At 37.1% G+C, this 26,726-nt stretch overlaps 1 protein-coding gene across 2 annotated transcripts in view; it reads right to left on the reverse strand.

Moving 5' to 3' along the window:
* SELP (selectin P) overlaps positions 1-26,462 on the reverse strand; it is a 41,780-nt gene extending 15,318 nt beyond the window's left edge. Inside the window, exons 1-10 of one of the 2 annotated variants that reach the window (XM_031936853.1) lie at positions 26,364-26,462; positions 20,391-20,466; positions 12,993-13,062; positions 10,776-11,165; positions 9,123-9,230; positions 8,073-8,261; positions 7,338-7,520; positions 6,436-6,621; positions 5,458-5,640; positions 3,900-4,085 (exon numbers count right to left, since the gene is read on the reverse strand). In XM_031936853.1, the coding sequence (XP_031792713.1) occupies positions 3,900-4,085; positions 5,458-5,640; positions 6,436-6,621; positions 7,338-7,520; positions 8,073-8,261; positions 9,123-9,230; positions 10,776-11,165; positions 12,993-13,062; positions 20,391-20,393 (1,498 nt within the window). In that variant the 5' untranslated portion in view covers positions 20,394-20,466; positions 26,364-26,462. Of the gene's footprint in view, positions 1-3,899; positions 4,086-5,457; positions 5,641-6,435; positions 6,622-7,337; positions 7,521-8,072; positions 8,262-9,122; positions 9,231-10,775; positions 11,166-12,992; positions 13,063-20,390; positions 20,712-26,363 lie in introns of those variants that run through there. The other variant, XM_023501764.2, reaches the window with a different exon arrangement.
* Between the last annotated feature and the right edge of the window lie 264 nt (positions 26,463-26,726).

Raw genomic sequence — 26,726 nt, forward strand, 5'->3', positions numbered from 1 at the left:
TCCGATTTCAGACATTAATTAATTTCAGAATTAATTAATTAATTCAGACATTATTTCTTAGCTGTGGGAGCTTGGACAAGTCACTTAACCTCAATTGCCTCAGCAAAAAGAAAAAAAAGAATTGTGGAAGCTTATTTTCTGTCAAATGAATGACTGATGGAATTAGTGAAGGCTAGAATGTACAGCAGGAGAATAATAGGGAATTTTAAACATACACACATATGTATATATGTACATACATTTGTATGTATGTATATGTATATATATACATCTTTACTAGGGTCACTCCTTTTCTAACTTGTAAAGACAGAGTTGAATGCAACTGCTCTTACCCTAAGCATGGTAAGGCAAGTCAACAAGCATTTATTAAGTGCCCATTGTGTTCCAGGAAATGTGATAAAACACTGGAGATCCAAAAAAAAAGCAAACCAGTCCTTGATTTCAAGTAGCTCAAAGATGTAAATTCTGTAACATCAAGTAATTTAACAGCCTTTTTACTCTTTTTTTTTTTTTTTTGAATCCACAGAGATCAACAACCCACCTCCCCTTTCAGTGTTGTGGAATTCTAAATGTACAGTTAGAATATTAGAACTAAATCTTGGCTCCCTGACTTTCTAGCTGTATTACCTTAACCAAGTTAATGTATTTCCTTCATTTGACTGAACCTTAGTTTTTTCATCTGTATAGAGTTGTCTTCTGTATTTAAAAGTCTTTGTCTTTAAAGATCTACTGTTAAATGAAACTGCAAGGCTCCTTTTGTGTTAAAAATTGTTGTATCACTAGTTATTTTAGGAAATGAGAGTTAAGATGTAGATATGTATACATGGCTGCTAAGTGGCATAGTACATAGAGTGCTAGTCCTGAAGTCAGGAAGACTCATCTTCATGAGTTCAAATGTGACCTCAGACATTTACTAGCTGTATAACACAGAGCAAGCCATTTAAGTCTGTTTGCCTCAGTTGCCTCATCTGTAAAAGGAGGTGAAGAAGGAAAAGGCAAACCACTGCAGAGCCTTTGCCAGGAAAATTCCAAATGGGATCATGAAGAGTCAAATATGATTGAAAAATGACTGAATAAGCATTAAAAATATAAACACACACACATATATATACATATATATAGTCACACAAATAATATTTGAGGAACCCAAATAGTACAGGACTTTAGACATCTATAGAGCTTCTGCCAAGTAAAAAAGGGTCTGAAAACTGGAAGTTGGAGGACCAGAATACAGGATCTTACCATCAACATTCTTCTCCAGGCCAATTCCTATATCCCAATAATTCCCATTTTACAGAGGAAAAAACTGAAATTGAGAGAGACTAAAGGACATGCCCAAACTAAGATTGCTAGAAAGTTTTCGAGGATTTGAAGTCAGGTCTTCCTGACTCTACGTATAACACTCTGTCATCTTGCTGCTATTTCTACTTTGTGACTATTAAGAATCTTCAGGCCTGAGATATTTGGAGATGAATTTCCCACTGGTCGTCTTCTTGTTTTGAGACACAGGAGAACTGGGTCTCTAAATTATTTTAAGCTTTCAGGGAATTTTCCTCACCTTCCCTCTATAATTACCTTTCCTCCATGTACATCTCAAAATTGTCACTTTGTCCCAAATTCAAAGTAAAGTTTATTTATTGTAAGTTTGCTTCCCTGGGGAAAACAGCCAACTAGACAACATCCATGCAAACGGAAAAGGCAATGAAAAAAATTCCCCAAAGTATAATTCCTAATGTATTGTGGCTTTCCATTCTGACAGGAACAGTCAGGGTGGAAATGGGATGAAGAATGGAAAGGAAATAAGCATCAAGATGGGAAAGTGATTCCTGACTCATTGGTTACAGAGCTGCAGGCCCCTTTCCATTGTCTAGTCTAGTTCATCTCTCTCTTTAGAACATTCAAAGGACATAGAGCCCGTAAGAGAAAGGAAGGCAAAGAACAGATCAGCCAGAGTGAAAGACAAAATTACAAACAGAAGGGGACAGAAAGGTCATGGGAAGTAGCAACAAATGGCAATCAGCTTGCACTGAGAACACCCATATGTGGCAATGACTTTTAATCTCAATTCCACAAAACCCAAGGGTTTCTCAGAAAAGCTCTGGTAGTGGCAGATGTCTTTCCTCACTGCCCTCCTCCACCCTATACCTGTTCTCTCATGTTGGGTCTTGTAGCTGTTGATGTCCCATAGTGTGCACTGAAGGAATTGGCCAAGAGGTGGGAGTTGTGATAAAGAGTTTGTTTTCAGGTCCTCCAATCACCAGCCTGTTCTTCATCCTGTACCAGACTTAAAACCTTTGGTTCTTGACAGAAAAGACTGATTGGTGGCTAAAGTCCGATGATATTTAGGTTTGCCTTAATACCATATTCACTGATAATGTGTGTGTGTGTGTGTGTGTGTGTGTGTGTATCATTCATTATCACAGACTTTGTGCCAAGAGCTCTTTGGTCAACGGCTTGATCTAAAGCAAAAAAAGTAACTTCCTGATATTTTTTTTCAGGACTCCACTTGTCAGGTAAAGGGCAAATCTATAAAGTGCCATGACAGGAAGACAAGTTCAAATCTAGATTTAGCCATATATTAAGCTGTGTAATCCTGAGTAAGTCACTTCACCCTGTTTGCCTCAATTTCCTCATCTGTAAAATGAATAAGCTGGAGAAGGAAATGTTAAACCAGTATCTTTGTCAAGAAAACCCCAAATGGAGTCATGAAGAGTCAGACAGGACTGAAAATTACCAAATGACAACAAAGACTCTCCTGGATGATATACAAATTGAGGAAGGATACATAATCTCTGCCCTTGAGAAACTGTAACTTTAATATAAACAAAACTAACAAAGGTAAACATTAAGTGCATGAAAATACCACAAATAACTAAAGTATTTTGCCACCAATGTAAATAGAGGCAATAGTGCTGATTAATGGAAAAAGCACCAAGGTCAGAGGACCTGAGTTGAGAGGTCCCACTTTTAGTATTTTATTTTTATTTTTTTTTCTTGCTGAGGCAATTGGGGTTAAGTAACTTGCCCAGCATCACACAGCCAGGAAATGTTAAGTGTCTGAGGCCAGATTTGAACTCATGTCCTCCTGACTTCAGGGCTGGTGCTCTATCCACTGCACCAACTAGCTACCCACCACCTTTAGTATTTTTAGATGAATGTTCTTGGTAAAATCATTCTCTCTCTGTCTGGATCTCAGTTTCTTCAATTGTAAAAAAGAGACAGTTGTACCAGATGATCCTCACATTCTCTTCCAGCTCTATAGCTAAGACCCTCAGAGGGGTGGAATAGTGAAGGTAAAATGAGTCAGGAGAGTCAATCTGTAGCTATATGTAAGGTTTTTGGAAGACGTTAATCTAGGAGACAGAATTCAAGGCACTTGGATTCTTGTGCCAACTCTACCTTGGAACCACTGAAGGATATTGAGGAAGCGGCTTCCCTTTTCTCATTGTCTCTAGTTCCTTATTTATTAAACAAGGATCATAAAAACACATCCTATCTCACAAAGAGTGTTACAGGATGTACAAAGTGCACTGGGCTTCTTGGAGGGGCAATGAAAGTTTAATCGCTTGACTGCCTCTTTTCCTAGAGCCGAACTATATCCTTCCTCTCCCTTAAGTATTTTGCTGCTTCTTTGTAATCTCTCCAAGTCCATATTTCCTCAGTATTACACATGTTTTAGAGTATAATTTCAGCTGCAGGGCTGCGACTTCTCCTTACACTTCTACCACTATATTCCACAGTATTGAGCTGTGGACTATATTTCATGCTCTTCTTCTCTGTGTCCTGTCCTCTCTAGGACCAATATGGCAATGGAAGTCCAATGCTTTTAAGATGCTAAACCACTCGTCTTAGCCATTTCTCAAATGTAACCCTAGACGTTAGAAAAGGAGCAACATTACCTTCACAAAGTGGTGGGGGAGAGTTCCAATTTCCAGTATCCAAACAATGTAGCACATGGGGTCCACTTGGGACAAATCCTTCCTCACATGTGAAGCTACACGATGACCTATACATGAAGTTTCCAAAAGGGTGAGAGCAGCTCATATGTCCCTTGTTGGGAGCACTCAGATCCTGGCACTGCTTAGCTGAAAAAGAAAGGAAAGGAGGAAGGGAAGAAGGAAGGAAGAATTAATAAGTGTGGCAGGAACTGAACTAAATGGGATCTCATTTGATCTTTACAACAACTCTGGGAGATAGATATTTTTTATAATTCCTGTATTATTGATGCAGAAGTTAAGTGATTTGTTAGGTTCAGATAGTAAGTGTCTAAGGCTGCATTTGAATCCAGGTCTTCCTGACTCCAGATCGAACACTCTATTGTACCATCTAATTGTAAATATGAAACTGTTCATTGATTTCTTTGCTCCTGGTTTTCTTAAAGGTCAAGGTCATAAATTCTAAAATTGGGTTGTTTAATCTGATTGCGTGGACTAATCATTTACTTTTTGTGTCCACTATGGCTAGAGTAGATAACACTTGCTATGCCTCTCACTTTGCACATAATAACTGCTTATTAAGTGCTCACTGAATAGAGCTGTATCAGCGACAAGTTTGCCATTGGATCTGATTTCTGTTGGGGTGGGGATGTGCAACAACTAGAGATTGTTGTATTAAAGAGGATGAGAAAGGATTGCAACCTGCATTGGTGGAGGGAATGCCCATGCCAACATCATCAAAGATTTATAAGATATAAAAATATTTTTGAGAAGGATGATATGAAGTGATTACTCCAGAAAGGCCATTTCTGATGCTTTTGGGAGATGGGTACTTAGAAGTGAAGCTAGAGGATAGCTAGGTGGCACAGTGAATTGAGTATTGGCCCTGGAGTAGAAGGATCTGAATTCATCTCAGACATTTTACATGAGTTGTGTAGTCCTGGGTGAGGAGAAGGAAAAGAGAAAAAGAGGAGGAGGAAAAGGAAAAGGAGGAGGAAGAAGAAAGAAAAGAAGGAAAAGGAGGAGGAGGAGAAGAAAGAAGAAAGAAAAGAAGAAGAAGAAGAAGAAGAAGAAGAAGAAGAAGAAGAAGAAGAAGGAAGAAGAAGAAGGAAGAGGAGAAATAATAATAATAATAATAGTGGTACAGAAGGCAACACATAGAAAAGCTGTATGGAAAGAAATCACAAGATTTTATTACTAATTGAATAGGTGAAGCGAATGAGATATATCCATTTTTACAAAAATTAAAGAGTGCTTGAAACAAAGTCATAGAATTGTAGAATCAGAGGTCTAGAATTAGAAGAAGCCTTAGTGGTCCTCTGGTAATTCACACTTTCTGTCTCCTTATCTCAAAAATGGGGATAATAGTAACACCTTTGCCACATTGGTAAGGATCAAGTGAGACAATCTATGTGAAAATGCTTTTCAAATCTTAAAATGTCATGTCAACTGCATCATTATTATCATAAGGATTTGATGTTTCCACTAAAATAACTGACAAAACAAGAAAATTTCATTGTACCATGACAAACTGGGGCTGGTGCTGTCCAAGTTCCAGATACGCTACACTCAGTGGTCTGTGCTCCTTTTAGGATGAACCCCTCAGCACACTGGAATGAACATCGGGAGTTGTACTGAAATTCTGTCTGAGATGAGCAATTCGAGCTTCCGTGGACAGGACTTTCCAATGGATCACAAGTGATGGCTAATGGAAAAGCATTCACTGAATTAAGGTACAGCGTTTGGTTCAGCACCAATAGAAAACATTTCTTATGCATCTTCTGTATGCAGTACACTATGTGAGGCATTAAGGGGAATCAATGTATCAATAATCAAAGGATCTGGGATTTCATTGGCTTAGAAAATACCTTTCCATTCTTCCATCAAAACTACCAAGAACAAAATGAAAATGTTTGAGAATGGTGGGGGAGAGAAGGGTTTCCATCTGAGGGGAATTTAAGTATATTCATCACATATGCAGCAAACTAGCTGGATATTTTTGTGTGTGATTATGACACATTGGATGTACATGGCACATAGATTGCAACTTCCCAATACCTTAGTCAACAAACTGGATTTAGGAGTCAGTTCAGTTCATATAGAAATAACTTGGCCATAAGAAGCATATTTGTAGATTGTACCTTTACTTTTGATATCTTACTTTTGAGCCTTTTTTAAAAATCTATCCTACATTGAATATTTCTATTCAATAAATCAATTCAACCAACATTTGTCAGCCATCCTCTATGGAAAAGGTAATAAAACTGAGTATTCAACTTGCTGTACTTTATGCAGTTGACTTATGGCTGTATCCAGTTTGTCTTCATCTTGCATTACATTCCACAGACCTGTTCCCAACAGCCAATGAATCCCTGCTCCTTATACCATGGTACTATTCCTAGTCCCTGCTGGGACCAGCTAACCTCCCATTCAGGACTAAAGTGACTCACTGGGGCTGGGAAACTTCTCAAGGTCTTATTTAGAACTACCAAAGACGTACCATGGCAGGTTGGCATTGGTGATGTCCACTGGCCAGATGCCAAGCATTGGAGTGTCTCAAAACCATTCACTCTATGACCAGGTTGGCAAGAGAATCTGCAAGTGGAACCATACGCAAAGACGGCATGTGAATGTGCACAGTTCATGGCGCCTCCATTGGGAACTTCCAGGTCTGGACATCTCACAGCTGGATGGAACAAGCACGAGAAAATAGATCATTGTCAAGGAAATAGGAAAACTACATTTAAACAGAGAACAGAGGTGGAGTCTGTCCTGTGAAGGGGAAGTCTGTGGGAATAGAGACTGCAAGAAACAAGCACCGGCTAGACCACTGACCCTGGACTCAGGTTCAAATTCAGTCTCAGATACTTACTAGCTGTATGAATCTGGGCAAGTAATCTAACTTCTCTTTGCATTAATTTCTTGATCTGCAAAATGGGGTTAATAATAACTACTTTCTCCCAGGGTTTTTGTGAGTCTCAAATGAGATAATAATTGTAAACTGCTTTACGTACTTTGAAACACTGTGTTATCTTTTATTATTAATTGGAGAGAGCTTCTGGACAGGCTTGAGCCTGGAATCCAAATACTTCTTTATGGTAATTTGAAGCTTTTTAGAATACATAGTGGCCTTTCCTTCTGGACTTTCTCATATTCTACCCCCTGGATACTCTAGCTCTTATACTTGTTTTGCCAGGATATCCCAGGCTCTTGACTTTCTAAAGCCAGTCACCTTCTCACTGTCTCAGAAGGCCATGGGATTCAAAGTTGTGGCTGAATAGCAGGTGGAAGCAGGTTCCATAACTGAAAATCTTGCCCATATTCAATTGTCATCCAGATGTTCTCAGTGTGACTCACTGGGAATAGAGGGCTATTACATCTCCATGACTATTTCAAACCCACCTTCACACTGTGGAACTGGAGCTGTCCAAGCTCCAGCGGTACACCAGACCACTTCTTCTCCTTTTAGTATAAACCCCTCTTCACAACTGAAGCTACAACTGGACCCATGGACGTTTTTCTTTGATGAATAGGAGCAGTTCATATTTCCTCTTTCAGGACTCTTCAAGGCTGGGCACCCAGTGACTAAAAAAATAGTAATGGTGAGAAATAAAATAAGTTAAGTCTCTTGGAAGTTACAACTGTTCTATTGATCTCTGGGACACTTTAAAAGGAAATGGATGGGTAAATATAAACAAAGGCAGAAAAAGATACAACCTCCTTTCTTTTTTTAAATTTGCCTTGTAGAGACCCTGGGTAAACCGATATCAATAGTTACAATTCATCTCCAACAAACATTTAGCAAAACACCTTCCATGTTAAGATGGACTACAAACTATAAGAATTGAATTCAAAGGAGCTCCCTCTCTGCTGGAGATCAAGTTGTTTTGAAATGAACATATATCAAGGAGTCCCCTTCAGAATTTTTACTTGAGAATCCAAATTTAACCTTTATGAAATCCCACTAAAAGTCCAGGATGCTGAGTCAGATGAGCATTTCTCTTAGTGATATGGAATATTGATCTTTTATAGTTGGGTGGTCGCTAGGCTAGATTCTTCCTATTCTTCCTTTAAGAAAGCAGTCATTTCTTAAGTTCCAGTTGTTCAGGGAGTAGAAAGCAAATGGAAGCTACACACCTGAGCATTGTGGGATCTCAGCTGTCCATTCCCCAGAAGCTAAACATTCCAGCGTTCTTGGTCCATTCAGTTCATGTCCTTCCATACAGTAGAAATTACATGTGGATTTGTAGGAGAAATTTCCCAGAGGATGACTGCAGGTCATTCGCATATTGCCAGGAAAGAGGTCAAGTTCTTTACACTCTACAACTGTAGGAAAATACAGCATCATTACCACTCATTCCTGACTAGAAGATAATACAAAATTAGAGCAAGAGGCTGCATAGCATAGTGGATAAAGAATTGGCCCTCAGGCACAGGAAAACTTGTGTTTGAGTCTCATCTTTAATAAATGCTGGTTGTGTGACCCTGGGCTAGTAACTTAACCTCTCAGTGCTCTAGGCAGTGTAAAAGATGTACATTTTTACTTTTTTACTTTTTACTTTTACTCTAAGAGTGAAAGATGAAGAGCAATTGTTAGCCCACATGGGAACGGAATTGCTTCCCTGGGAGATGATTTACAATACAAAATCAGAAACCTAATAAAAAAACAAAGTAATTGTGATCATTTCATTAACACTGACTTTCAGCCACAATTTGCTAGCCTGTTATACACATTTTCTTAGTCCTTTCATTAAAAAAAATCATCATTTCAAGGTATGCTATGTACCATTGCCTCAGAAATGAACAGAATTAGCTTGAAAGTGATTTTTCATTTGCTTCTTGTGGTTTTTCCCCTTTTCTTTTTGTCTTATTTGATCTTCTTCCTCAAATCAAAGAGATATAAGAAGAAATTATCTTTTGTAAGTATAAAATATTTTGTTTGTTTGGGTCAAGTTTATGTGTCTAGTGACATTTTGTAGATAATGTGGTAAGGAGCCGTGAGCCCAATATTCCTGCTCCTCAGTAGTTCCTCATCATCAATGACTTCCTAGTATTTTGCCTGTTGCTGTTCATATTATATAATTATTAATATTAATAATATATTAATAACAATAAAATATATAATATATATACTGTTATATGAGATGATAATGGATGAAACAGAATTAAATGGAACACTCTCCTTACCATATTCACATTCTGGTCCATAAAATCCTGGGTAGCAAGAGCAGGTATAGTTTCCAATAGTTTCAATACATTCTCCCTGATTGTTGCAAGAGAAAGGTTCACAGGAGGCTGTATGGGTACAGGTAGGTTAAACTCATTAGCACTTGTGAAAGAGATATAAAAGGTACATTTTTAATTACAGGTGCCTCCAACATAAGAATTGCATTGACATCTTGTATAGTTATAACTAAGGATTAGTGTAAGAATCCAGAGATCCAATGGCCCCATGTGGAGCCACGCCAAGTCTGCCAGAGAAAAAAGAATTTGCCAAAAGAAATGGATGGCAGTTTCTTAAACAAAACTATTTTCAGTCTTGTCCTACTGTAGAAAGATGTTGGTAAAAGAATATATGACCTGACAGGCTAAACAAGGGAATCACAGGGATTTTGTCCAAAATTTATCATTCAAAGAAAAATCCATCTGACAATGTACAACAGTGTATTTGATCCCAGTGTCTTATTCTGTGGCCAGGGAGAGAGGGTACAAGTTCCAGTATTCCAGGTAGTCCTATTTTTTTTAACCAAGGAAAGTTTATAAGTTGGGATCTTGGATTTCTATGAGCCCTTTCCCTGCTTCCCTGCTGTGGTAGTTGGAAAACCAGATTGGAAGTAAAAAGTGTATCTGGCTTTAATGTTGCAAGTGGAAAGGACTTGAGTTCAAATTTTACTTTTGACACTAGCTGTGTGACCTTGGATTAACTACTTAACCTATAAAATGATGGAATTGGGCTAACCCATCTTGAAGTTCCCTTCCAACTCTAAATCAATTCCTATTTTATATGGATATTCTTTACAACTTCTCAACCTCAGTTTCCTTATTTATAAAATGTGAACTGGGCTAGTTTATAAGAAGAAACAATGTTGGGATTTCTTCAGCAGAAGAGCTGGGTTTAGGACAGGATTGAGCTCCGATTTCTGTATTTCATTGTGGCTCTCAGCAGGAAGTCTAGAGAGCCAAAAAAAGGAGAAATCTCTTCCAGCTGAGGGGTTTAAGATAAGTTTCATGAAGGAGATAGAAATTGTCCTGGGGCTTAAAGGAAGAATGAGTAAGATGTCAGTAGGTAGAACTGGTGGGGGATGTACAGAGAGGGATAGATAGAAAAGGCATTCTAGGCCTTAGCAGTAGTATGAGAAGAGGCATGGAAGCAAAAAAAAAATCATATCTTAATGGTCCTGGGTTTCATCTTGATCACAAAATGACAGAGATTCTCTGGTCTATCTTTTTCAGCTAGAAACATCTCTTGTCCCCTGAGACAACTGAGACCTACCTATTCAACTATCAAGTATTTCTAAAGAGGAAGAAAGGGCTTGTTACATTTCTCTTTTGTAGCCCATTTCAAAGCATTATTAATCCCTTCTACATTCACCTATTTTTCCTAATTCTATCTCCATTGATGATGGACAAAAGCTGAATATCTTTCATATCTGTTCAAAAAAGAATGAATATCTGTATATCTCAAATGATTATCATTTCATATGCCTGGGTCTTATGTCCCCCAACTAGATTATAAGCACCCTGTGGGCAGGGACAATATTTAATACTACTTTAGAAAAAAAAAACAGGTTTTTTTTTAACCTAACAAACCAAATTTAGAGGAAATAGATGGCGTATTACCCTTATAACATAATGCTCTTTTCCTTTTCATACATGGTTCATCATTCCACTTCCCAGAGGAAGAATTTCTCTTGATATAGATTTCCACACAGTCCTGGTCATTCCTCTTATTATTGGGCTCATTTTCTGCCCAGTTCTCAGCCTCCTTTGTGAGTGTTTTATTGGTTCCCACCCAGGTCCAAATATTGTTGATTTTCCGGATCCCAATCCAGTAATATTGAGGATGGTAGGGCAAAAATTCATTGAGGTATGTAATTTCATCTTTATTCTGAATGGCTACTAAGTCTGTATAAAGTTTCTGACAAAATCTCCGAGCACTATTCCAAGGATATATTTTCTGATCACTGTAATGGTATGTCCAGGCTCCCACTTGGATCTGAATAATCAGAGCTGATATAAAGAGAAAATAGAAGCAAATTACTATATTGAGAAGAACAGAAGCATAAATGCAAACAATGACACAAAGAATATCATAGATAGTCAATAGAATTTGTCCATAAGATTAATAGCCCAAACAGCCAAAGCCCTCCTTTCTGCCCATGCTCCCCACAGACAATTTGAAGAAAAATCATTATTTTATTTTAAAGCAACCAATGCATAATTATTTTGGGAGATGACATGGCATAGAGGGTGGAAAGCTATCCTCAAATCCAGAAGATGAAGGTTTAATATCTTGTCTAATAAATTTTGGCTGTGTGATTCTGAGTAAATAAATTAACCCTAAGAAAATCCTCAGTGCCTGACTTTACAGAACTTAAAATTGACTGGAGGAAGCAACAAGCAAACAAATCTGTAAAATCAATTTGTAGGATATATAATTAAAAGAGGAAAGATGCTACATTTAAAGGGGTTGGGAAAGTTTTCTGTAGAAGATGAAATTTTATTGTTGTTGTTTAATTCTATTACTCCTCATGACTTCATCTATAGTTTTCTTGGCAAAGATACCAGAGTGGTTGACTGTTTCTTTCTCCAGCTTATTTTATGGATGAGGTAACTCAGGCAAACAGGAATAAGTGACTTGCCCAAGTAAGAGTATGATGCTGGAAAAAATGCTGAAATCTTCCTGACTCCAAATTCAGCACTCTGTCCACTCCCTCTATAACCTACTTCTCATGCTGATTATAGGTAGAAATGAACCCTCTGATCAAAGGGATGGCGTTCTCCCCAAGACTGTCACCCTTCTCTGTTGAACTTCTTGAATGCCTTGTGGTTGTTCAATTGTGTCCTACTTTTTGTGACCTATTCTGTGTTTTCTCGGAAAAGATACTGAAGTAGTTCAAGAAGCTTATGATTACTTCTTTTATAGACCCCAAATAAATGTGGTAGCCATCTTTGTTATAACACTTCATCCAATGGAACTTCGATATGAAATGGAACATAGATAGAAAAGTTTGTATTTCAAAGCAGGAAGCTAGTTTCATTTAAGTGAATTGCTCATTTGTTATAAAGCAAAAAAAAATCTTAGAATTTTGGACTCATACTTCTGCTGCCTATTCTAGCTATGAGGCTACTGAGTTCTAAGGGATGAAATGGCTAAAGACACATGGTTTATACGTCTCCGAGTTAGGACTAGAATTTAGATCTCTTGGCTCTGAGTCTAGAACTTTTTTCATAAGACTATGCTGCCTTTCTTGGGAAATTCATTTAAATTTTCTGTATACATGTCCTAATCTGTAAGAAACAAATTAAACTAATTCTTCCAAATCCTTGAAAGGTAAGAAATAGAGGGATCAGATGAAGGTATTATGAATCATCTAAAGTGTTGTCCAAATTACTGTTTTGTGGCTGATGGAAGTTGTCCCAGGGACAGAAGAGGCGGGCTCCCACTGGAAGAGGTGGACAATGAAAGTAATCAGACCTGGAAACAGCTCCTTTTCCTGTTTATAAGCCTTCTTTCCAGGCAGCTCCAAACCCCTCACGCCATTATGGGGTTTACCCAAAGTTGCTTCTTCACTCTTACCCAGCAACACAACACTGATCACAAGGCTCAGGAACACAAGTCCCAACATGATGGAGCAGTTCTTGAAGCTCAGTACCATTTATGGTAACCTAACCCTAAATCCACCTCTGACTCTGACTCCCACCAGGAATCTATCTGTCAGAATCATTTCCTTTTGAAATAACTCTCTCCCTTTTTTTTTTTCCCCCAAATTCTGTTTGACTCTGTGCTTAGCCCCAGATATCCAGGATTTAGGGAAGGGTTTTGCTAAAACTTACCAGAGATCAAGATAGTGTCAAAGACAATCCTCTGAAATCTCCCGTTCCTGAAGGCTTCTAGATAGCAAACCTGAAAACAAGATAAGGCACCTTCCCTTTAGGTCATATAGTCAATTAATAATCAGTTTAAAGTTGATCTCTCAATACTTTTGAGCAGTATAATTCACAGGTCCAGATAGTCACATTTACCTCAATTCTGCATTTAGGAAACTTAAGTAACTTGTCCCAAGTTGTAGAGAGTAGGAAGAGATAAGTAGTAAGGACTGTGTAGGATTAGGAATTTTGAAACTCAAGGTTCAAATCTCACTTCTGATAAGTTTTGATTGTTTAACCACAAGTAAGATATTTTACTTCCTGGGCTTCAGTTTCCATATAGTAATTGTACTACCTACCCCAAATAATCTGTAGAAAACGTTTTGTAAATTTTACATTACAAAGCAGCCTGATATACTGAGGAGAGCCCTGACTTCTGAGTTAAGAAGTCTTAGGTTCAAGTGTTGTCTATGACAAGACATTGAATCTGAGAGTCCCTTGACAACTTGATCACATAAAATGCAGAAAAGTGTTCAATTAAATTGGTTATTGTCAGGTCAACTAGCATATATTAAATGGCTATTATTATACCAAATGTTAGGTGCTAGATAAAAAGAAAGCAAAATTAGTTTTTGTCCTTAAAGAGTATGTTTCTGTATAATTGGAATGATAACATGCTAATGAATCCTAAAAACAAGATATATACAGTACAAATTGGAGATGATCTTAAAAGAAAAACACTAGCATAACAGGGAATTTTTTCACTGAGAGTTCCTTATATCAATGAAATTATAGGTTTAGTCCAAAAGCTTTAAGTGCCCTATAAATGTCATTATTATAATATTATTTTCATTATTCATGATCATTATAATATTGGCATGTGATGATGATGATAAAGTATTTTCTTCTCTGCCTCATTCTTAGATTCCATTCTTGAAAGCTGACTTGATGAAAAAGAATTGTTCACCAGCTAACTGATGGTTTCCATGACTGACCTTAAAGTACCTTCCTACTGCTTACTAAGTGACGTAAGAAAATTAGGAAAAGTATCTTCAGTGACAGCCTCAATATACCTGTGGGACTGGCTGAAGTAGGAGCTTTTCTCTCTACACTCTGTCCCTGATACGCATGGTATTAGAAATTAGGACCACTGAGAACCTTCAGCAAACCCCTTAGAATGCCCAGGACTGCCCCCACTATGTGTTACATGAGTGAGTCACTATTAGTTTATATAGAAGCTCTCCCATATACTCTTCCCTCTGCTGACCCTTTCAGATCCCATACTTATGAGATGTCCAACTGAAAGCATCTACTCAAGATTATTTCTTTTGTCTTTCTCTCACCCATCTCCTAAAATGGTTGCTTTTGCCACACTAAAAATATGGCACTTTTCCTCGTAGGTTTGCTGTTATGATCAAGGGCTGATCAGTTACATGTCTTCAATGGTCTGGGTCTGGAGCAGAGTCTCTTAACCTGGGATAGACAGGCTCCCAAGATGTTTATGGATAGATTTTAGGAAGTCTATGAATTTATATGAGAAAAATATTACATCTTTACTTCAATAATTTTTGTTTCCTTCATAAGCCTGAGTATTTTATGCATTTAAAGACATTATTCTTCTCAGAAGAGTACCCTAGGTTTCACCAATAGCTAAATGGTTCGTGCCTTTTTATTTTTTATAATAGGCTTTTATTTTTTAAAATACATGCAAAGATAATTTTCAACATTCACTCTTACAAAACCTTGTGTTCCAAATTTTTCTCCCTCTCTCTCCCTGATCCCTTAGACAATAAGTAATCCAATATAGGTTAAATATGTGCAATTCTCTTAAACATATTTCCACATTTATTATGATGCATTTAAAAAATCAGATCAAAAGGAAAAAAATGAGAAAGAAAAAATAAGCAAGCAAACAAGCAATAACAAAAAAAGGTAAAAATACTATGTTGCGATCCACATTTAGTTCCCCTAGTCCTCTCTCTGGATGTAGATGGTTCTCTCCATCACAAGTTTATTGGAATTGCATACCTTTTTTAACAAAAAAAGGTAAAGAATCTTCATTTCTTTTTAAATCCTATGTATTTTATATTCTTCATTGAAAATCATTATTTTGAGAAGGGGTTCATAGGCTTCACCAAGTTGCTAAAGAGGCCCATGGCACAAAAAAGTGAAAAATCTCTGGTCTGTAATGTGACTATGTGTTACTTGGTGTTCATAAGGTAGGGATAAGGTATAGACAGGATCATAGACTTAGAAAGGGCCTAAGGAATCATCCAGTTACCTGCTTACTCACCTCATTTTACACATGGGGAAATTCAAGATGAGAAATGAAATGCTTTGCTCAGTTTCACAGACATAATAAGCAGAAGAGACAAGATTTGAACTCAGCTCTTTATACTCTAAATCCAATGCCATTTCCATTATACCTTATTACATACTTAGGTGTAGTTTCTTGTTCAGTTATGCACAGGGAATTTAACAACTGACTCTCCAGGATCTTTTCTATTACTTCCTTAAGTTTGTGAAATCATCAACAACAACAAAAAATAAATCAAGTATTGATTTGTTCTATTTGGTTGGCAGTTTCTCAGGTATAAATGTTGGCACAAAATTTAACAATCATCCCTCAGGAGACTGTTAGAGTTGACTCCTCTAATTACAGAAGAACTTAGATCAGACCATAATTATTGAAATCATCAAATTTCCAACTGTTCAGAGTACTTCATGTCAAACTGAAAGTTCATTAGCAGGACAGTGTATCAAAAATGATTAAATGTTTACATTTAAGAGTCACCTATTTTCGGTTCAGATAAAGATTGACCATATTTTTATAACTTGGAACCTGAGTTCTAATTTCTTAGCCTGTGGTTTTCTGTCAGCCACTAGGAATGTTAAAACTTGGTGATTAATAATGTTGTTGTGTTTCACAGGAAATTTAGAGATAGGAATTTCCTTAATGGTGACTTATCTTGTTCTCAGTTCTCCTACTACCTCATTATTAGGTTGTTTTCACCACTGCTAACTGTAATAATTTTTTATACTTAGTACCAAAAAAAAATGTGATGGGCACTGAATAGAACATAAATTTAGACATAAATTGTGGATAAAATCTAATGTTCTTTGCCTATAGTTATACTTAAGTTTGGGGGGAGGGGTTGTCTTTTTAGACTGGAAGCATAAAAGAGGCAATCTAGTATTGCATATGGAGACCTAGATCAAAGTCCTGCATCTCAACATATAATGATTGTGTGACTGTTTACAAGTCATTTTAACCCTCAGTGCCCCAAACAACATCCTTCTGTCTGTCTGTCTCTCTCTCTGTGTCTGTCTCTTACTCTCTCTTCTGTCTCCCTATCTCTGTCTGTCTCTCTCTGTGTCTTCTTTTTCCATGTCTCTCTCTGTCTCTCTCTTTCTCTTTTCCCCCTCTCTGTTTCTTTGTTTCTCTGTCTCTGTCTTTCTGTCTTTGTTTCTGTCTCTATCTCTACCTCTGGCTCTATTTCTCTGTCTCTGTCTCTGTCTGTCTCTGTCTCTCTGTCTCTCTCTGTTTCTGTCTCTTTCTGTCTCTATCTGTCTCTGTCTCTTTGTTTCTCTCTCCCCCTCTGTCTGTCTGTTTCTCTGTCTCTGTCTTTCTGTCTGTCTCTGTTTCTGTCTCGGTCTTTACCTCTGGCTCTGTTTCTTTGTCTCTGTCTCTGTCTGTCTGTTTCTCTCTCCCCCTCTGTCTGTCTGTTTCTCTGTCTCTGTCTTTCTATCTGTCTCTGTTTCTGTCTCTGTCTCTACCTCTGGCTCTGTTTCTCTGTCTCTGTCTCTGTCTGTTTCTGTCTCTCTGTCTCTCTCTCCCCTTCTGTCTGTTTCTCTGTCTTTCTATCTGTCTCTGTTTCTGTCTCTGTCTCTATCTCTGGCTCTGTTTCTTTGTCTCTGTCTCTCTGTCTCTCTCTCCACCTCTGTCTGTTTCTCTGTCTCTGTCTTTCTGTCTGTCTCTGTTTCTGTCTCTGTCTCTACCTCAGGCTCTGTTTCCCTGTCTCTGTCCCTCTCTATTTCTGTCTCTCTCTCTGTCTCTCTATCTCTCTGTCTCTCTCTTCCCTTCTGTCTGTCTGTTTTTCTGTATGTGTGTGTGTGTCTTTCTCTCTATGAAGAAATCAGAGTTAAGTTACTTGACCAAGATTATACAGCTAATGAATACATGTCAAGTGTTTGAGACTGGATCCTCAGACAACATTCTAATAGTTTATATTGTAGCAAAACTGCTCATTTGCACAGAAGTGTTGCTATACAACAAATTCTCTCCCTGATGAAATCATGGATCCAGGAAAAAAAAATGTTGAATGCTATGGTGCTGTTCCTATCTTTCTGTGCTGAGGGTTTCCAGGGAAGCAGGTATGTTTCTAGTCAATCTACCATGCAATAAAACTCAAGGCAATTACATGCCAAGTCAAAAGCAGGTAACTCCTTCTCAACTACCACCCTTCCCACTTGAAGCTCCTTTTTCAATAATTCCTACATGAAGAGTTACCAACCAACCAGTCACCAAGTACCATTTCCCATACATACTGTGTCCCAATGATGCAATTTCCATTTGTGGGTATGGATGCTAAGAGGGACCAGGGCCATAGCAGGGTATAATTGGATGGACCTCTACTTCTTTAGCTACCAAATAGGGCTGACAGTTTAGCCTCTAAATCCATGCTTCAAAAACTAAGCAATCAGGAGGCTCAGAATAAATTTTTATATAAATCTATATAAGATGTTACTCTGGATTACTCTTATTCTAGAATCTTTCTGTTAAGTTGATATAACCCAAGGTGTCTCATTTTGATTGGGTCATGATATAAGGCAGATGAGAGCACATCCGCATCTTCCTCCAAGGGTTCAAAATTGAACTGAAATCAAACTGGAAGCAGTACATTGCTTTTGAACTACTAGTATTCTTCATATCCCTTCCATTCTTCAGCCAGGTGTCTGTATTCCTGCAAAATGCAGGACTAATGCAAAAGACTTCAAGGTATTCCTGAAGTTTTAGTTCACCTTTAAATTTCTTAAAAAACTATTATTTATAAAGGTTTACAAAGAGTTTTTATCTTTTGAAGCACCTTGTGTTTCACCATGATTATTATTAACGAGTTACACGTGAGGAAACTGAGAATTGGAAAGGTGAAATACAGCTAATAAGCCTCTGGGGTGGGATTTAAAAGCCCAGATCTCCTGACTCCAGATCAAGCACTGAATTTACCCTGCCAACTCAACTCAAAACTTTAAAATTTAGCTTGTATTTTGTTTGGCTCCAGACCAATCATTTCATTAGTGTAGAAACTATTTCCACACATGCAGATTGGCTCTGAACCTCAGTAATTACTTAAAGGCTTCCTTGTTGTTCAATCCTTTCAGGTATGTTCAGTTCTCTATGAAACAATTTTGGGTCTTCTTGGCAAAGCTCCCAGAATAGTTTGCCATTTCCTTCTCTAGCTTGTTTTACAGATGGGGAAACTGAGGCAAACAGTTAAGTGACTTACTTAGTCATACAGCTAGTAAGTGTCTGAAATCAGATTTTGAATTCAAGAAACTTGCCCTGCTAACATTGGCTCAATAATATCCAAATAAAACAGCAGGAAAATGAAAATCAATAATCTTGAAACTAAGGAATATGTCGATTTCTGTGATTTTGGATATTCTGAAGAAAAAAGTCTAAATATGTTTGGAAACTTAACAGAATGTCCATATTACCTAATATCAGCCTTTAAAACTACTTCAAACATTTGATAAGCACCTAAATATCATCCTTCCCCAGATTCTTTCTTTATTCAAGCTTACCAAAAATAGTTTTTTATGAGAGCCTGGCAGCAATTCCATGCCCAGCCCTCTATGAACTATAGCGTCACTTACCTGCCTATTGCTTAGTGGCACTGAGTAGTTAAATGACTTGCCCACAGTGACTCAGGCAGAATGTGTCTGAATTCAAATTTGAGCCCGTCTTCCTAACTCCCAAGATTGAGGTCAGCTCTCCACCTCTCAACTCAAACAGATGCCAGATATCTAGGGCCTTTAAATATTCAATCTCCCTTAGCTTCAATCTCATGACAAAAAAAAAAAATGGAAATAATAACAACACTTGCATTATCTATCCTGCAGAGCTATTGAAGAGAAAGTCCTTTTGTGAATTTTAAAAAGCAGGACAGAATTGTGAATTGTTATCTTCACTGGCCAGATCAGGAAACAGAGGCAGAAAAAGGTTAAATGACTTGCCTCCCATTATATAATTGCTTCCCATAGTGATTAAACTAGTGTTCACGCCTTAACTCCTGGTGTTTTTGTTTTAGGGATTTAGTTAACAAAATTAATTTTATTTAAAAAAAAATCAGCAAGGGCAATGGATGGAACACTAACTCCAGAACCAGGAGGACCTGAGATCTGGCTTCATGAATCTGGTTGTGTGACCTTAGGCAAGTCAATTAACACCAGTTGACTCAAAAAACAAATCTATTCTTCTTTAGAGAGAACTAAGGCTGAATGGTTAAGTGATTTATTCAGGGTTGAGTTAGTGTCAGAGGCAGAATTCAAAATCAGGTCTTCCTGATTTAGAGTCCTACACTGGAATATATGAATGAGAAAAAGGAAAGAGGATGAGAAAACTCATCTTTGAAGTATAATGGAAAATATAAAATCCACATTAGCTGTCAGACTCACATAAAGAATGTTTTTTGTTAAGCTTGAACAAAGAAAGGATCCGGATAGGAGTGATAATTTGGCCTCACTTTCCCCTCCAGAGTCATCTGAGTTCATTCAGATATAGTTCAGGATGAATGGAGATGGTCCTGGATGCAATTGGAGACCTTGGCCAGCTCCCTGTAGCACTAGCAAAATAAAATGTAGCAAGCTGCCCCTCTGGGAGATAGAAAGGAAGAGCTGGGACTGAGACATCTTTTAGTCAGGGTTCTGCCCCCAGTACAGCCACTAAGAACTCCACTACACTATATCGAGGAGGATCATACCAGAGTTTTGCTGAGAAGTTGGGGAGAACAAATGAAGCGGCCCCAGAATGCCAGGGGGAAAAAAAGATCTTAAGCTTAAACCTGGCGTTCTGGTTCTGCACTGGCCAGTTTTGTATCCTCAGGGAAATAAATAAGCTCCCTGAGATCTTTCCTCATCTAAAAAAATGGAGATAAAATGAAGCCCCTGTTCCCCTCACTGACTATTTGAAAGGAAAAGTGAGAGTCAAATCACTTTGGAAGCTATGAAGTGACACAAATGGGTCTTACTTTCTCCACGTTGAGTGACTCTTTAATCATCTGACTAACTGGTCCCCTCACTTTCCCAGCTTATTTAGTCAGAACAATGCATTTCCCACAAGAAAAGAGAAAAAAATGGACTCACCATCTCTCTTCTGCAGACCCCGCTTGATCGCTGGTTTCTTCTGTTCTTACTGCTCAGACTATTTATAATTTCACAGCTTCTTTCCAGAGTCAGGGTGTTTAAAAAAGGAAAAAAAAAAAAAAAAAAAAAAAACTTCCTATTAACTTTTCAGAAATTCTCCACTTTTCTCTCCTATTGGTCAGAGCTTTTAAGTATTTCACCAGAATTGGCTAAGAGGCAATGGTCAGGTCAGAGATCAGAGTCGGGATAGGAATTCAGGGGAAAGCAGTGGCAAGAATGAATAATATAGACTCCTTATTCTCAGCAGTAACAGGAATAATCTCTCAAAGGCATCAGCCTTTCCTTTTGCCTTAAAATCTTTGGCATAGCAGGACATGACCTTGGGAAAAAACCACCTTGCTAATAATAGTAAGCCTATGCGCAATTTCTCAGCGTTGGGGATTCCTGGCTAGTATCTATTTAGCAAAACAGTGACATCTTGCCATAGTCATACTTCTGGGAAAAAAGAAAGGAACTCAAGAATAAGGATAATAATTTTATTTTTCAAGTAGGTTTTTATTGTATTTTATTATCATTTAACACATTATACTTTAAAATACACATATTTTAATTTAATTTATTTTCTTTTATATATTTTAAAATGTGTATTTTAATGTATATATAAAATATGTCATGGGGCAGCTAGGTGGTACAGTGGATAGAATGATGGTCCTAGAATCAGGAAGACTCATTTTCATGAGTTTAAATCCAGCCTCAGAAGCTCACTAGTTGTGTGATCCTACACAAGTTACTTAACTCTGACTCCATTTCCTCATCTGAAAATGAACAGGAGAAGAAAATGGCAAACCAATACAGTGTCATTGCTAAGAAAACTCAAATGTGGCCATGAAGAGTTAGACAAAATTGAAATGACTGAACAGTAACAGCAAAATGTTAAATTTTATCGCATTTATTTCATTTACTTTTATCTATACATCATCTAGATTTTCCCTCTGTGGTCAAATCAACAAGCATTTATTAAGTGCCTACTATGTGCCAGACATTGTCTTGTCTCTTATGAAATGCTTAATATCTCTGATAATATAGTTGGAAAGAAAGGGACTAATAAATTACAAATAAGGGAAAAAACTCTTGAAAAATTGTCAAAATGTGGGTGGCTCTGTGGAAAGAAGGCAAGACTTGGACTCCAAAATCCTAGATCCAAATTTTGGATCTGCTACTTGTGGGAATTTTGGCAAGTGACTTAGTATTTATAATGTCTTATTTTGACATTTAAAAAATGAAGGGTTTAATTGGATTAGATAACCTTTGCGGTCTCTCCTAACTTTAAAATCAATGATCTTGCAATTCATAGCTTGAACATTGAGGGTATCATTTTGTGTGAGAATGATCTACTTTTTAAATGACATCCAGATGGACATAATGAATTTAAAATATGTTCCTTATTGGAGGAAAAATATTGGATTGTAGAAAAGTATATTTGTCTGTATGAGGTCTACAGGACAGATCCCTCAAATGGAATTTCCATATTGTGACTCAGTCTATAATTTTGGATTCCCATTAGCCTTAAGGAAATGAACCTGATGGTTGTTTATTATTACCGTCTCCTAAATGAGGCTCCTTAGGTCAACTGGTCCTTAATATAATGAGAAAACTTTTATAGCAGGAAAACTTTGATGTCAATAAACCTTTCTTAAAAGGGCTACTCCTCCTTCCAATTTAGCAAAAAGGCCCTCTCTGATCCAAAGAGTGCTGTTCTGGGCCACAGGCCTCCCTCCTCTCAATGACATTAGCTGTCAACTAGTTCCACAGAGGCTCCATCCCATGAGAGGAAAGCCCCGTTTTCAATAAGAGACACTTAGTGCATTGCTATCCATCCATACGAAGGGTCTTGGAAGAGCCCCATCTTCTCCTGATTTTCTAACTTCCCTAATAATGTTCCCTGATTAAAAAAATAATGCAGGATGTCCAAAAAGTCTTAGTGCAGTTTTTAGCTTTAATACCTTTTAAGCCTTAATGGCTTAAAACTCCCTTAAGACTTTGGGGACATTCTCTGTAGTCCCACTGTCCAAAAAGCTAATCGGGGAGCTAAAAGAGAAGAAGGTTCTGTAACCCAGATTCTCTTAGATTACTTTCAAAGCCAGATTTCATCAATGAAGGCTGATCTTGACTTTTGCCAATTCCACTCCTAGGAATACTGTCTGCTTAATATGCACTTCTAGTCCTTCCTATCAATCCTTTCACTGTACTTTAAGTATTCCTGGACCTCACTATCTACCTAACTACTATACCTTAATGACCACCTACCTTACTGTATACCTTATACTCAAATTTTTCTGTCTGTTTTGTTTCCTCCAATTAGAATATGGCATCCTTGAGAATGGGGACTGTCTCAATTTTCCACTTGCACGCCCAGCACTTTGTGGACCAGTGCCTGGAACAAAATAAGGACTTGGCTTTTCCACTTCATTCTTTTTCATTTTGATGGACTGAAATGAATAGGTTGGATTTAGTAAGATAAATTGTAATAGAACTTCATGAAAAATCTTGAGCATAGGTCTAAAACTTTAGCTACAGAAGTATAGAGTCAGAGAGTTGACTTTGTCATTTGCGAAAGTCAGTAGGGTAAAGCAACTGCCCTCTAAAGCTAAAATGAACTTAGACTTTATTAATAGAAATATAGTGTCCCAAATAAGATGTAAGAGTCCCACTTTATTTTGTACTAATCAGATGACATTTGGAATATTTTCTTCCTTCTCATTTCCAAATTCATTGGTTGATAGATTTAGAACTTGAAGGAATTTTAAAGGTTATTGAGTCCAACTCATTCATTTTACAGTAGAGGAAATTGAGACCTAGTAGTTAGTAACAGAGCATTTGAATCTAGAGCCTATGACTCCAAATATGGAGCCCTGGATTAAACACTGTAATACTCTATCACTCAATCAACTGTGCCCCATCATTGACTTTGGTCAATTGCTGACCTTCAGTTCTTCATTTGTTCCACAAGGTTGGAACTCTAGTTAAATAGTCTAATTTCCTGCTTCCCTAAATGGACTTCTCTCCAGTCACTAGCCTTAGTTTAATTTTTAAAAAATAATATTTATAGTTATTGAATTTATCTCTATAGGTTTTTTATCTTTTTAGACAAAGATCCCTTTAATTTTTTTCTACTTTAGCACATAAATTATATTACTTAGTCTTTTCCTTTTTACATTCAGGATGAGACAGAGACAGATAAAGGAATCGCTCTTAAAAGATCTTGGAGGCAAGGTAGAAAGAACACTGAATTCCTGTGAGAGAAAATCTGGCTCTGTCACTTCTTTTGTGATCTTGGATAAATAATGTCTTTCTGGGCTCCAGTTTTCTTCTCTGTAAACTTAGCTGCTTAGACTAGATTGCTCTGTTGCACTGTCTAATTCTAAGCCTATGACTCTTATGACCTTACAAATTCATTGGATATTGGAGGTATTTTCTCCATCAGTACAGATTGTAGCCTCCTTATTTAAAGAATACCTCTTTATCCCGTTATATTTTGTATGCATTCTTCTATAGTTTATCTGTAGAGGACTTAGGCAATGTGTTGGAGACTTTCCTCCACATTTGGGGGGTACCAGTGGAATGCTGAAGTCATTTATTTGTTGCTCCCTAACTCTTATCACTTTTGGTCAACTCCTTTTTCAGTCATAGATTTATATTTATTTACCTTTATTTGGTCAACATTGGAAATATTTTGCAGGCTACTTACATTCATCATGTGTCCTTCTGTGGTTCTTTGGGAGACCTGCAATATTAATTCTTCAAGGAATAAAGAGTTTCAAAATTTATAATCATGCATCATCTTTGGGAGAAAATGTTTTAAAAAATGGTTGTTTGCATGGGGAATAGCTGAGGATCACTAAAAGCATTGTGTGGTTTTTAAGGGTAATCTTATATACTCTCTTTCTTTGGTTTGAATCTGGGCCCAACTTACTGTCAATATATAGTCTTGGTCTTAAATATCTGTACCAATAGACAGATTTAGTGGAGTGACCATCTATTCTGAATAAGAGGTATTTTTGTCCTTCCAGATTTTTCTTATTTCCTTTTAGATTTTTCTTTTATGGATTGTTAGAATCATCTCTTTTGTTTCATTGTGGATATCAAAGAATAGGTCCTATCTCATATATGTGTGTAGTATATAGTATATGTATTATATAATATATGGCAATTATATGATAATAAATATAGTATAGTCTATTGTAGGCTAGTGCTTGCTACAATATATTTGCAAAGTTATGTTAACAGTTTTTATCTAAATCTCTTGACATTGTATAGGTAGCAATTGAACAAATGAGTATGCCATTCGAAAATCTTTGATCTCACTACGTTTCTGGACCAGCATCTTTTCTGCTTATATGTTTCTTTGAAAATAACTTTCATGTTTATTCTTTCAAATATTTCTCATGCTGTAGCTTACAGTCACCATGGATCATCATATGGAGTCATACAGTTAGTGACATACTAGGGTTAAAAACAATGACCTTTGTTTTAGGGATAAGCTGGGAGTCATTAAAAACATTGCACAGTCTCCCAGATATCTTTCTATTGAATGGACCTAGTTTATATTTATATGCAGTATCTAAGATACTGGTGGACCAGCTCTAAATGTTATCCATCCAATTGCACATCACAGTCAAGGTACCCTTCACCTACTTGGTTGCTCCCATGTCAATAGTTCAAATGCTTTTGAATGATTATGGATCTCATTTTTGACAAAAGTGAGATTTGGATCTAGTTCATTCCAATTTTCAAACCCAACATGCTAGTAAGGAGCCTGAATTCTCCACTTCTTTCAGTTACTTGTACGATAGTAAAGATCTGACCTACTATGGACTCCTTCCTTATTAGTGCATACCATAAGATTACCCTCAAGGTGTGTGTGGATTATTCCTACATACATTTTATATCAGAAAAAAATAGATATATACGCTAGTCCTCAGTCCCTCCATTTTTTGACAAAAATATGTTTTAATTTACATAAACTAAAAGCATACTGAAATGGGTAGAACCAGGAGAACACTGTACACAGTAACTGCAATATTGCATAATGATCAACTGTGAATGACTTAGTTATTAATGATCTAAGAGAGTTCTGAAGAAATCATGATGAAAAATTCTATTCATTTTCAGAGAAAATACTGATGGAATCTGAATGCTAATTGAAGTATACTTTTTTTTTTACTTTATTTTTCTTGTGGTTGTATGTTTTGGTCTGTGTTTTCTTTAATAACATGGTTAAAAAGGAAGCATGTTTTGCATGACTGCAGATGTATAATCTATATCACATCACTTGCTTTTTCAATGAGGGGAGAAGGGAAGAAGGGAGAAAGAGAATTTGGAACTTACATTTTACAAAATGAATTTTAAATTTTTACGTATAATTGGAAAAAGTAAAATACTTTACAAAATCAAAAAAAAAAAAAAAAAGGACTAAGTTCTAAGATTTTTTTTTCTTCTACTCTTTGGTAGTATCCTTCAGATATCTTGAGAATTGTTCTCTCAATGGCCTCAAAATTACATTGTCTCCAGCACAAATCTTTGTATATACTTGCTCCAGTCTGCTGGCATTTTCTACTTCCTCCAGAATGAAGCTAGAGTCTAAACATGGTAGATTCATCATTCTGATTAGTGAAAAGAGTTTGCTATAAAAATATTTATAGAACTTTCCCATATTTCATCTGTTTAGTGATCTCCTTTCAATTTCATCATTAAACCCTTCCTGGACCACTTAGCTTAGTTAAGTCTCTGGCCAAGTTTTCTTTAAACTTATTTTTTAATTCCACTGTTTCCTGCCTTAGTCTTTACCCAAGAATTCTCCCAAAGCTCTATACTGGCCTTGGGCCCTGGCAAGTTATGGCCTCTGTCTTTACCCTAGTGCTCTGAAGACCCTTCTGGAGAGCTGACATCCCCTCCCACTTTTTCCTGACCTACCTTGAATTGCCGCTTCTGCCTCTTCACTGCATCCTCCTAGACTCCTTATATCTCTACCTGCCCCTGGACAAAGCTCCTGGGGCACACAGAACAAAGCATTACCACACACCACAAGGTTGGAACTCTAGTTGAATAGTCTAATTTCCTGCTTTCCTAAATGGACTCCTCCCCAGCTAATGAACTCATTCCTCAATTATTAGCATTCTCCTCCCTCACTCCAGTAATTCCAGACCCCTGGCTGTGAACATCTACAAGTATTCCAGTACGATATTCAAGAACTCAGAAGTTCCTTCATCTAATCATAATCTTTTATCTTTCCGTATTTCCCTGCAATTTACAATCTTGAACAAAGTTCTTTATCTT

Source organism: Sarcophilus harrisii, chromosome 4, assembly GCF_902635505.1.
Source record: "Sarcophilus harrisii chromosome 4, mSarHar1.11, whole genome shotgun sequence".
NCBI lineage: Eukaryota > Metazoa > Chordata > Mammalia > Dasyuromorphia > Dasyuridae > Sarcophilus > Sarcophilus harrisii.